Source organism: Frieseomelitta varia, unplaced genomic scaffold (genome assembly GCF_011392965.1).
Source record: "Frieseomelitta varia isolate USP_RPSP 00005682 unplaced genomic scaffold, Fvar_1.2 scaffold_690, whole genome shotgun sequence".
NCBI lineage: Eukaryota > Metazoa > Arthropoda > Insecta > Hymenoptera > Apidae > Frieseomelitta > Frieseomelitta varia.
The window spans coordinates 80,848-93,860 of NW_025110468.1; the positions used below are offsets into that span (position 1 = coordinate 80,848).

Genomic DNA, 13,013 nt, shown 5'->3' on the forward strand with positions numbered 1-13,013 from the left:
GCGCCTTTTACGACGTCGGGCGCCGGAAATGAGATGAAAATTCAGTGAAAGGCACGAGGGGGCTGGCTCGCGAGACAGGCCAGCCGATCTGACGCAGAATAATTCGTCTTTACGAGCTGGAGAACTAGAATGCACAGTTTCTAAGACACTCCGTTAATCAGACTTTAATTTAACCGTTTGTCTTCGTTCCGTCGCTGCGTTTTTCATTTCCTGTTCTGGAGAGGTACGAACAAACGGTCAGATATGGAAGGAGATATTGAACGGAAGGGGTAGAGAAGTCAAAGCACGCCGTTCGAAATGAACATTGTTTCTTCTTAATAAATGATAATCGCAGCGAAAGGACGAAATTTATATTCGTCCTTGATAGATATTTATTTGTTTTTTACTTGACAGATATTTATTGATAGATATTATTTGTTTATCAATCTGACAGCAGGTTATTTAATGCAAACATATTGATCTGACAACAAATCTATTCTTAAATTATATTACAATAAAATTATAGCACCAATTTTATTCGAAAGCTTTCTTCCAGAAAGATTTTGATCATGAATTCTTTCTGGTAATACGACTACAATAGAACGTCAATTATCCGAACTTAATTGGAAGACAAATCCGTTCGGATAAGTGGTTTTTCGGATAATCAGTCTGGAAGAATGAAATTTGCGATCAAAATGTCATAAATCAACTAGAAATTAAACAGTCTTCAAATACGTAGAAAAGGACACATGGAATTCAAGGGGGAAGGTTCGTTCGAAATTCATTCTGTTTCCTACTTTTTATTATTATTAAAATTATTTTACTACTTTTTATTATTATTAAAATTATCTTACTACTTTTTATTATTGTTAAAATTATTTTAATCGTACGTACACGTAATAATATCATCGTTTCGTTCGGTAGAAATAGGAAAACGATTTATTTAATCGAGTTTGATCAACTCGGAAGGTCGCGCGAGAAAAGAGCGGTTTCGGTTAATTTTTCATTTCCGTTTGCGCCGTATATTCTGGGCTGCAATTTCACGGCCTAAAAAATGAAACAACGAGGCGGAGGAGGACGTTTGTACACCGAGGAAACGGAAGTCGGCCAAACGACAGTTGTGTGTGCATTGAATGCATCCTGGGGAAACGACCGACTCGGCAAAAGGGGTTGCGGTGCACTGAAAGGAATTAGAGCGTGGTTCAAAGAAGATGAAATGAAGACGAAAGGAAAAGAACGTTCGGAACGGGGCTCGGGGGAAAAAAGCGGCAAAAGAGCGGCCGTGTCGGAATCGGGAGAGAAAAATGGTAGAAGGGAGCGAGTCCGAAGGTGGAAGAACGTTGCGAGCAGCAGAAAATGGGCAGACAGAGGAAACATGATTCGCTTTTGAAAATTGAAAGACGAAGGACCTTTGGAAATTCTGCGCGATTTCTTCTTCGACGAGATAATAAAGGAAACTGCTGCCGCGGCATTTGAAAATTTCACGTTTCTTCGTGAAGTATAATATTTATCTACCAATACTTGGCGCGATAAGAGTAATGATTTTGCAAATCGAACTTTCCGCCCGCGTAAGCGAATATCGCGGGAGGAGAGACAGTGGACGAATCTGTTCTCCGTTGGCAGCGAGCTGTCTGTTAAAATAACAAGGTCCGGGGAACAGACTCGGGAAAAGAATCAGCGACATACGTAAAGGGACGAAAGAGAGGCAGAGAGAAATCCAACGTGAGTCAAGCATTAACCGGAGGACGAGACGGAATGTGAGTGAAAGAAAAGGGAAACAAATGGGAGGCGGGGAGAACGCAGAATTTTTCCTCCGAAGGAAATAAATAAGACTGGAATTACACGGGTAGGGGGCAAAGAAAGAGCGGAACCGCGGCTTCCGTGCGGGCAAAAATAAAAGGGTGGAAAAGCGGCGGTGAAAGGAAGGAGGAGAATTATAAAGAAAAGTAAGGAAAACAAATAGGTCTTCCCTGTTGTAAAGACGAAGAAAACGCGTGGAAAGCCGGGTGGAGGGAGGGGTGCTAGTTTGCACGAAAGAAATTTGAATCGCAATTACGGAATTAGTTTCTCTTCCTTCCCTCCCTCTCCCCCTTCCTTTCCTGTTCAGCCGGTGGTGCACGAAAATACAACGAGGAACAGGGGGGAGGAGGGAGGAGGAGGTGGATAAAACGTCGACGGATGTGTACGTGCTCGCGGCCAGTGCGGAGTTACGTTTGTCGTCGTTTGCTACTTCCGGTCCCCCGGTGAATGTCGCCGACTAATTTTCCGGCTGCTCGCTGCTGCAGACCACTTTCGAGACGGATGCCCTTTGCGACGTAATACTCCCGTTTAAAAAGAAAATAGTACGTTCGCGGATAATTGTCCGGAAGGCGACTCTGTGGATATTCGTATGACCGAGCCGCGTTTTTTCGTACATGTACGTTCGACGAATTGTTGTCGAACGAAAATTGATCGTCGACCAAAGACAAATGGATCGTATTTGAATTATTTTACTTGTACAATAATCACTTTCTACAGAAATAAACCAGTAATTTAACATACATTTTTTCCAACGATGGAAATAAGTTTTTAAAATCTGACAATGGAATCATGCTTGAACTTGAGTTTAATTTAAAATTAATAAAATTGGTTTTTTTTTATCTTTTGTTGCAGTTTAATTACAAAAAAAAAGAAGAAAAAGAAATAGTGAGAAGAAACTTTTGGCCCATTCTGTATTAATATCACTGAATTTTAAGGAAGTGTTTGGTATAGAAGCAAAAACGAAAGGTTTGACGTTGAATGAAGAACGAATTACTTGAATTTCACAAGTGTGTTTTATAAACAGAAGCGTGGACCAACGAGAAGGTTCCAAACGTTTTAGAGCGTTAACTCCATCGCTTCCACAAATTGCTGGTGTCACAATGTTGGCGCGGCGTCGTCATCCGATAATTCAACGTATTTATTTTATAGACTAATTGTACGTTCAATAATTAATGCTTCAAATTTCAATTATTAAGTTACAATTACTAAAGCGAAGAATTAATTAATGTATACATATGTACGTACGTATAACAACGACATGAACATAAATGTTGTATTCGAATATTATGTTACACTATAGTTAGAATATAATATAATTCGAGCGAGATAAATTTAATCGCATGGACGTGAATAATACCGGGAGTCGATGAATTTGCCGGCGTATCGATTTCGTCTCATTTCCACGGTGATTATGTACAGCAGTTAGGGGAGTTGCTTCTAGATATATCGATACACGTGTATTCAAGTCTGATATTCTAATATTCTCAGAAATTCTCTTATTTGTGTGTGTATGTTTAATAGAGGGAAAGAGAGAGAGAGAGGGAAAGTACGGTGCAACTTCATAGTTAGCATGGTTTCCGTAGAACTAACTGCCCTACTCAGATAAGCCAAGACGTAGCGAACTTTCGCGGAAGATACGGATAAGTCGATATATTTCATGTTCCGCTGTTGGCAGAATTATCGCGTTCGCGACGCTATAATTAGCAAATCAACCAAGTCGCTGAGCCTATTTGCCAAAGAATTGAGGGAATTAACGCGCGCGACACGGAGCGAGCTTTTCTTCACTTTCACCTCTGAATTTTGAATTCATTCTTGAAATTTTGTGCATTTAAACGTATTATTTAGTCGCGTTAAGCTTTGAAACTGGATCAAATTAAATATTTTACTTTGATACGTTTACTGTTACTCAAAATGTTGCCAATTAATCAAAACTCTACTGCAAAAGAAGCTACAAATTGTACAAACGTCCGCGGTCTACTAATTAATTGACGAATGTGAATATTCTTTTCTTTTTTTGATGTTCAATGCGAGGAAATATGTCACGCGAGCGAGGGAATTGGTAGAAAGATATTTGTTTTCAATCAGAACGGAGCGTAATGTCTGGAACGTCTGCGGCGGATTTCAACGAACATCCGATATTGATTAACAATTTCTCTGGCGGATCGGGCCGTTCGTTGGACGAAAGTCGTCCAAAATATTACCCCGTAGGTACAATGACTTGGTGAAAGCTCTCGTCTCTCTCTCGGCGAAGATGAAATATTCGGGCTGCAGCCCTCCTCATTTTCCTCTGCCCCTATCTCGGTTTTTCGATTATAGAATCCATATAACCAGCGTGGGAATCGGCTGGGGCTCGAGCTGCTATCATTCTGCAGTCTCATTTAAATCGATAGCGCATCGTCGAAAATTGCAAAGAGGCATCCACCCAGTTAGGAAAAAAAGGAGAGAAAAATAAAGCAAAGTGTCAAGTTTGCTCGATAGCAATGAAACAAAGCGCTCCCGGAGAGTGGGTGGAAAAAAGTCAGACGGGAGCAAAACAGAAAGAAACGAATCAAAATTGTCGGTAAAGGCATTACAGGCGAAGAATATTTCGAGAGGAAATCGACGTTCTCGGTGTGAGTTTATAATCAAAATGTGAGCTATAATTGGACAAGATTTTGTCAATGCTTCGAAACTGTGAAAAAACGAGAGGATGAAAGGACGAAAAGAGCCTGAAAGAAAGAAATTGGGACACTGTGCAAACAGATTGTCACAAAAGGGGAAAGAATAATAGAGTGGATTAATGCAGTGTCTGTGAAGTCCGTAGGCCGAAACAATGGTCAAAGCTGAAAGTGAATAGTCAACTGAAGTTAGTAAGAAAGAAAATCAAATAAAAAACTATGACATAAAAATCCTAACGACACGCAGATTCTATTTTAAATCGCTGTAAATTACAATAAGTATAAAATATAAAAATAAACGTACAAGTCCACGGTCTAAAGAGCACGAGAAACGATAATATAAAAAATCTCAACGATACGCAGATTTTTCTTTTTTTTTTTCTTTTTAAATCCCTGTAAATTATAAGAAACATATAAAGTATAAAAATAAACACAAAAGTTCGCGGTCTGATCATATTTCTCTGTCAGCAACGAACTCGATCAGTAACCGATCGAAACAAACGATTGCGGCAGCCGTTCTGTGAGCATCGAGGCTCCACCCTCCGTTTCCGACTGCCGAATCTCGACCAAGCAGCAGACGGAGAAACGTAGATAGGTTTTAATTCCGTGCGAATGGATCAACGTGCGAAAATCGGACGAGGAGGCGCGCGCGAGGCTGGGAATTGCACAAAGGGGGTGGCTAGGTGGGACTCGATTGATGGACTGGCTGAAACAATGGTTAACTTCGCAAGTAATCGCTTAATTCCTGGATTCCCGGGCTACGTCCGGCCGATTTCCGATTGAACTGCCTTCCCCGCTGTCCTTTTCTCTCTTTCTCCTCTTTCATTTTTCTTTCTTCTTTTTTTTCTTTTCTTTTGTTTTCCAATCCTGTTGATCAAGTTGCGGACGACTCCCGCCGCAACTGTCGGGTCTGCACACCACGCCCTAGTTCGAGTAATGAGTAATGAGTTCAGCAACTTCAACTGCACGAGAATCCAGTTTCTTAAATATTTTCTCCAAGTTTGTTTCTTTCTTTTTTGAGACCTCTCGGATGATTCGAAGCGTGATTCAGGAAAATGTATTTTTCAACTATTGGACGTTACAAGCTAGACATCTTTGCGTCAAGATGATGATATATATATATATATATATATAGAGCAAATAATTATTTTATTTTAAAAGATACTGACACAAAACACATTCGTGTTACTACACCTTTCTAATCTCTAAGTTAATATACCTACTACAAAAATTAATACTCGTTTGATTTCGATATGTAAAAATTGCGAGAATCGAATAATGGTACGTTTGTACCAAACGAAAGAACGCTCGTTCGCGCTAATTTATTACACTGACGCTCGTTAATGAAAGCAACGATACGAATAGAGGCACAAATTTGATTCGTTTGTTCGGTGTGAACGCACACACGTAACATCGAAGCTCGATGCTTTTTTGCTCGGCAATTGCTGGGGCAATTTTCCCCGAGCTGCTCCACGCCAATGACCTTCCTCCCCTTTATTTTTTCGCGAAACCCCCGCGGGATGTAAAGGTGGTCGCGAAATAAGACAAAAAGGAAGCGAACAATGCCCACCGACGCGCTGAACGGCTCACTTTGTTGCTTTCACTGCGAAACTTTCCTCGTTGCGGTACTTTCAAAGAAGTTTCGACGAATAGTAACGGCGATCATTGCCGAAGAAACGGCCGATTTGTTCTTGCTCACTTGGCCAACAGCTCGTCCAGCTTTTTCCCTCGGCCATCGAGCCCCTACTTCACGCGAGCACGACGATATTTCGTGCCAGACGATTCTGTTACGGGTTTCAGTCATTCCAGACTGGTTCGCAAAAGTGTTCGAAGCACTCGAGCGAAACTTGCCGATACTATAAACTGTTACAACTTGGTGAAAAGAAATCGCGACGAGAATCCAGCTGGGCTGGGTTTTAAAGCGCGAGGCCTCCACACTCACGATTCTCGGATCGTTTCTTTTCAGGGATACTTTGACACGACGCGGCGAAATGAAAAATTGGAAAAAGCGCAATCCTTCGGAAAAATTGTAAAATTTAAAACGTCTGTAATGCGGATGTTGAAAATTTTCTTTTTTTGCATCTAAGTTTGCTACGATTTTGAAGATCGAAGTTTCTACTTTACGTCAAACTGTAATTCAGATGTTGAAAATTTTCTTTTTTGTGTCTAAATCTGCTACGATTTTGAAGATCGAAGTTTCTATTTTAGAAATTTAGACTCCTTAAAATTTGCCTAAAATTTATTGTGAAATGACAAAAGTTCAAGAAATTCTGATATTTAACTCTAACGTGATTTATATATACATATGTTAGAAAAAAATCACGAGTATGAGGAATTACTCACGTGTTCTGTATTTATAGCAGCACCGTCACGAATATCTTGATGATCGGCACCAGAGCCATTGACCATACCAGAACCGGCGCCAGCACTTCCGCTTCCTTTTCCACCGACACCGCCAGCTGGTGTTTGTGGCAAGCTCTAAAAAAAGAAAAAATATTATATTGAAGTAATATATTTCAAAATTCCTTATCGCGAATATATATTAATTGGATACATTGTTCATAATCATATACTTAAATTGTTCCTCTAAAGAGATCTAATTTCTCAAGGTAAACAATGAATCCAAATAAAGAAATTGTATCTTTCTATATAGTGCATTTCAATAAATTGAATTATTTACAGAAGAGTTAATTTAATCGGTCGATTTAAATAAAAATCTTAAACTTTCAAGATTAATTTAATCTTTGGTCAAAAATGAAAAAATTGAAAAGATTTGGCAAGAGAAGAAAAGACAAGAAAGAATAAAACTAATTATTCTTTCCAGAGATGGTTAATTTTTGGCTAAGCAAATGAAAAATTTTCCAATTGTAATTGTGCACAATAATCTTTCGCTAGAAAATTGAACATTCTCCTCTCGTTTCTCTCGACAAATGTTATACATTAATTTCTTGTTACGAGTACGTAAATTGTTCCTTCAAAGGAATCTAATTTTTAAAGAATGAAAAGTAAATCTCAAAAATTTTGGTCTCTTTCACCAAAAAGAAGATGAAGAATTGAACTATTATATGGAGGAAATCATCCTTTCGCATTACACGATAAATGTAATTTTTTTTACTAAAGATGAAATCATTGAAAAAGGCACAAAGTTAAATTAATCATTCGCGAAACCAATGACCTTTAATTATCTCGCAACCTTTGGCCAAACAAACAAAAATCCAAATCTTCCAACGCGTTTCAATTAATCGTGCACGTTAATCTCTCGCTAAGAGATAAGACTCTTTTCTTTCACATCTCTCGACGAATGTTGCCCGTTAATTTTCCTTCAACTGGATTTATAGGCGACAACGGTAGACCAGAGCGGCGCAATAAGGCGTTACCCAAAAATTACGAGGATACGAGTGGCGCAATCTGAGATTGTAAATTATCGGACGAGAAAGAAACACGGCTAAGAAAGCCACGGGTACTATTTGCTCGAAGCGTTTCCTCGGCGGAATCTGCGCTAGAATCTCGCCTCGATTCTGCTCCTTTCACCCGGTTCGTGTCTTTCATTCAGCAAGCCTTTTCTCGAATACTGTTTTTCTGCTTCGAGGTTTCCTCGCTGAACGAACTTTCTCGTGGAACGAACGAGGCGTTTGCGAGACAGATTAGACGGCGCAAAGATGGTCGTGAAGGGAAATTTCGTCGAACGTGTCCACTCGTTTTTCATCTACCAATGGCGAACGTTCAGCGAAGAACGTCATATATATAGTATCGAGTTTATTTTATTTCATAAATCAGAAACTTGAGGTTTTGACCAACCGTTACTTCGAATTTTATTTGAGCTTGTCTTCTTTTATTTTTCGCGATCGATTGAATGTTATATTATTGACACTCGAGTGAAATTAATCGTTTAACATTTGGCGTGGAATATACTTTATAAATGTTTCGTGTAATCCATCGTTCGACGAGAAATTACTGCAATAGGAAAATATAAAGAACTTGATATCGACTCGCTAGTACAATATATTGTTGTAACATATTTTAACTGCGGAGCAATTCTCCGCGTGGCCATTATATTAAAAGCAAAATTGTCCGGCGTTGGTTTCTATGAATATGCAAACCCGACTCGCTAAAATGTTATCAAAATGCATCTCGTCGATTCCAATATAATATACTACGCGTTAAATATACATATTCATAGAAATGAATTTTATCTAATACGAGGTAAATCGTATGTATTATATCTGGAAACACACGACCCGGGGAAATAAAGATTCAAGATTCATGGATCTTCGTTAAGTGCGATTTCGAGTGACACAATTATTTCTCCTTTCTTTACCGAGTATAATTTCTAACGTTGACGCAACGAGGAAACGAAAAACAAGGAGTTGTTGCAACAATTTTAAATTGTCAGGTACAAATTTCCATGCTATTATAATCGCGATGTAGCGACGTAATATGTAAAAGTTCATACATATAATTTACCTGCGTACCTGTAACGTGTAAATTTTCAACGTGTAAATAACTGCGTCAAAGATACGAATATCGTTGCTGCCGTGAATTATGACAACTTGATGCAACGTTGAAAAAAAGAAGAAAAAAAAATAGCAAAAAAAAACAACTTCGCATTAATTCCTAATTTAATTCGTTTAATTGTAATTTTCGTTACACTGCGAATCTATCTTTCTCAATTGCGAGAGGTGAACGCGATTAACAACCGACGATTCCGAAGCCCCCGTTTACGATCACCGTACTACGATCCGCTCGACAGTTTTCAAGGAGTATGGAGCTTTTCTTTACGAGAACGGCTGATAATTACGAGGGAATGAAATGCCACGGCATTTTTTTCCACGCAATATCGCGGCTTAACGACGACTTTTAACGAAGGATTACGACACGCATCATTAGATCGCTCGTCAAGGGAAACTTTTCCATTTCGACGGAGTTGATTTCGATCGATCGATCGCTCAACTACCACCAATTGGAACTGAATCTTTTAATTGCGCCAATTTCTATTTCATCCTTCGCTCCTCGCCAGAGGAATATGTTGTTTCGCAAAGAAAGACCGATCGTTTTTATAAACATATCTGAGGCCCACCTCTTCGCGGGCGAAGACAGTGAGATCAATCGGGATGAAAACGCGGATATTGTGCCGTTATTATTTTGAACGATTTGCGTGAAATTAGGTGGCGATAATATTGATAAATGAGCACGAGGAAAGAAAGGGGAACAGAGGGTGTGGCGAGGGATGAAAGATATAAATAAGGTAGATGTTATCTCCGATCTACGCACAGAAGTGGACAAAAGTGTTCGCATATTCGATGAAAAATTGTCTATACGAAAGGGGGGCGAAGAATAGGAGAAGAACATTTGTTTCTAAGTCAAATTATCTCGTTGGCAAATAGTGAAACAAACACATACACACAAACAGGAAAAATAGAATCGTTAAAGGACCATCCGATCGAAAGTAAACTCCTTAACATTGAAAAATTGGAAAACGACAGAATGAAAAACGGCGAACGAAAGTTCAATCGTGCATTCGTTTTTATTCGGTTGTCAATAAACACACGGCGGTTGAATTGTTAATGTATTTCCTGGACAAACGGGCAATATCGATTTACCAGAAACAGAAAATAGAAAGAGTTTCAGCTTTGACGCGAAACAGAAGAATAGACGTACCAATCAATCCGCAGTTGAACATGACGTCTCTCATCGCCGTTGTCACGTTCATTCTGTACACGCGAAATTCCTTTAATCACGGTCCCACGAAGCCCAACCAATTTACCATCAACCAAGCCGCGTTGTGTATTCATAGAAAAAAGGAAAAGAGAAGAGGAAGAAAAGAAAGATGGGGAAAAATAGCGAAAATTCAAACAGCAAATTTCTACACTGAAATTAAATGAAAATTATGGAAATTTCCACCGGCAAGAAAGAACTCTCGTGTTTATCCTTTCAATTTTTTACAATTCCCCGAGCTTACCTCGAGTTTCCCCGAGTTCTCTTTAAATAGGGCTTTTATTCGTTTCCTCAAAATTCGAGCGGGGTTGATTTTAAATCAAGCGATTCGTTTTGAAGTGTCTCTCGAGAACGAGTAATCGGACGATTTTAAGAAGCAATCTCGAAACAATGTCGTTCGCGAGTCTCGTGAAGGGACGACTCGGTATCGAGCCAGTCAATCGAACCCAGAACCACCTAACCTAGAAACCACCGGGAGATATCCGGTTCCTCGTGTACCCCGTTTCAACCCGGCGAACAAAGGTACGTAATTAAAAAGGAAGAAAAAGACCGTAATTACGGAATCAAGAATCACGTAGAGGCCAATCCATTACGGGTGCAGGCGGGGAGAGCACGCGGTCATTCAGCCTCAAATTGCCCTCGTTGAGAAGAACGCGCGGCCAGGAACACCGGTTTAATTGCCATCGTTCTCCGATCTTCCCTAAAAATCGGGGACGCGCGCGGTACGCGCGATCGTCAAATCGTGGTAATCATAAAATCAATAACAGTCGAGGCAACACGTCGAACACGCTGGCGGTGAGGCGGAGACGCAGAAGACGGTTGCTGCGGCGGAAGAGAAGGATCGGCTCCATTAAAAACGCTTTCAAGAATGGAGGTCGCGAGTCGATAAAGCGATATTTGGCCTTCCTTAATGGATCGCGGCCGATCGAATGGCACTTTGTAGGTGGGAAAGAGGGAGTTGCCACAGGGACGAACGAGGCTGGAACAAGTGGAAGGAAACGAAACAGAGAGGGAATCGGTACGCGAGAAGTTGCGAGATAGTGTCGGTGACGAAAGCTCGGGCACGACCTGGCCCCCCCTCCTCGCCCCCCTCCTCATCCCCGTGCTGTGTTCCACGCTTGCATCCCACCTACCAGCTTTTATTTCGTGTATTGGTAATAGCGCAGAGTGCTTCTCTCTCAAAGTAATAGAGGTTTGAAGACCCTTTAAGTGACGTTCGCCACTTTACGATCGCTCTTTATAGACGATCCCTCCTCACCCACCACCCCCCGGCACCCTTTATTCCACGCTCGATCCACCTCTGGTATCTTTTATCGGCCGTGAGGTGGAAAGGAAAGGGAAAAAGAGAAGAGAGAAAGAAAAAAAGAAGCAAGGACAACCTACACCTGCCGGATGATATTTCTCTCTTTTTGTTTCTCCTTGAGGAAGCGCGCGGAAGAAGATCGTTTCGTTCGATGGTGGTTTCATTTACGCGATGAGATGAAACGATCCGAGAGGTAACTGGAATCGAGTTCTGGCGATCGTTTTGAATATCCGCCAGGCGAAGGTTGACGCGTTAAGGAGAGAGGAAATTGACGTTTTGAGATACAAGAATATCTCTAGCAAGCCACTCTGCAGAAGTACAATTATATATTTCGTCGCGCGGCTCGCCAAACTTTTTATCGAACGAAGGAATTACGAAATCGCTGCGTTTCAAACGGGAACATTTGAGACATGCCCACTTGCAAATTTGCTTATTATTATTCAGTTTGAAACTAAACCTTCTCTGTCCTCTGTTGCACGAAACGAAGAAGAGCGAAGAAACATCGCCATTATAGTTATGCATATATTCATGTAACTACTCTCGAAAATTCGAGAGTACGATGAAACATTCTCTCTCTCCCTCTCTCTCCGCAATCTCGCAGGTTGCGTGCAACTTACGCTGCCGAGAACACCGCTGAAATTTCAGCGGCCTGATGCTTCTTTGAGGCGCGCTCGCGTGCTTCTTATTTTACGAAAGATCGGCAACCGGAGGATGAGTTTCCCCTGAGCGTCCGAGCTCTCCCGGATGTTTCGGCCCGTGGTTTTCCGCACGTTTCCGCGTACCGAATTCGACCGGACGCGCGCTACTTTTTTCCCGGCCGCATCCGCAACTCCTGCTTTAATTATTACGTCGACTGAAACTGCCGCGCTCGCGGCGCCTCCACGCTCGATACTCGAAACGTTTGCCCGCGGAAGCTGCGAGAAACAAAATCACGTTTTCCCTCGTATCTCGTATATTCCTATATATAGTCTTGTAGAGATTAATGATAATGAATAATAATACATTGTGATTAAACAAACAAGGGACAGGATGAGGTAACGAGTAGTACAAATTAACAACTGATTGACCCAGTACACAAGTCCTTTTCACGACTCAAACAACTCCTTTCTACGATTCGATCAATTCTCTTTCACTACGTTCATATTTCCACGTGTTTCTTCAGTTGGCAAACACTACAGGCCATCTGTTTCTCCGACGCGTCTGTTTTTCTCTTTTTACGATCCTTCAAAGCTATTTTCGAGTCGGGTGGTACTTAGAATTAAACTACAGCTACAAGTTATCGCTTGCTGGTAACCCACGATACTACAGTGAAATATAATTTCGAAAAAAGAAAAAAAAAGAAATGGAAGTCTGAAAAAGTTGAGAGTTATAACTTTCCAACTTCCGTACAGTCCGTGATAAAAAATTGCTGCGAGAACGCAACGCAAAAGAGCACTTTATCTTTTGAATATGAAACGCCTCGTTTAAAACGGCACGTTCGGAAACTGTGAAACATTCAGCGAGCAAGAGCAAAGCGCGTGGCGAAAACATTCCAAGAAATTAGCGGATTTTTTTTTTTC

General features: G+C 40.8%; 1 protein-coding gene across 1 annotated transcript in view; it reads right to left on the reverse strand.

Moving 5' to 3' along the window:
• Nucleotides 1-13,013, reverse strand: part of LOC122535257 (ras-GEF domain-containing family member 1B-like) — a 176,979-nt gene that overhangs the window by 49,929 nt on the left and 114,037 nt on the right. Inside the window, exon 2 of the mRNA XM_043666644.1 lies at nt 6,780-6,914. Coding sequence (XP_043522579.1) covers nt 6,780-6,914 — 135 coding nt within the window. The remainder of the gene's footprint in view (nt 1-6,779; nt 6,915-13,013) is intronic.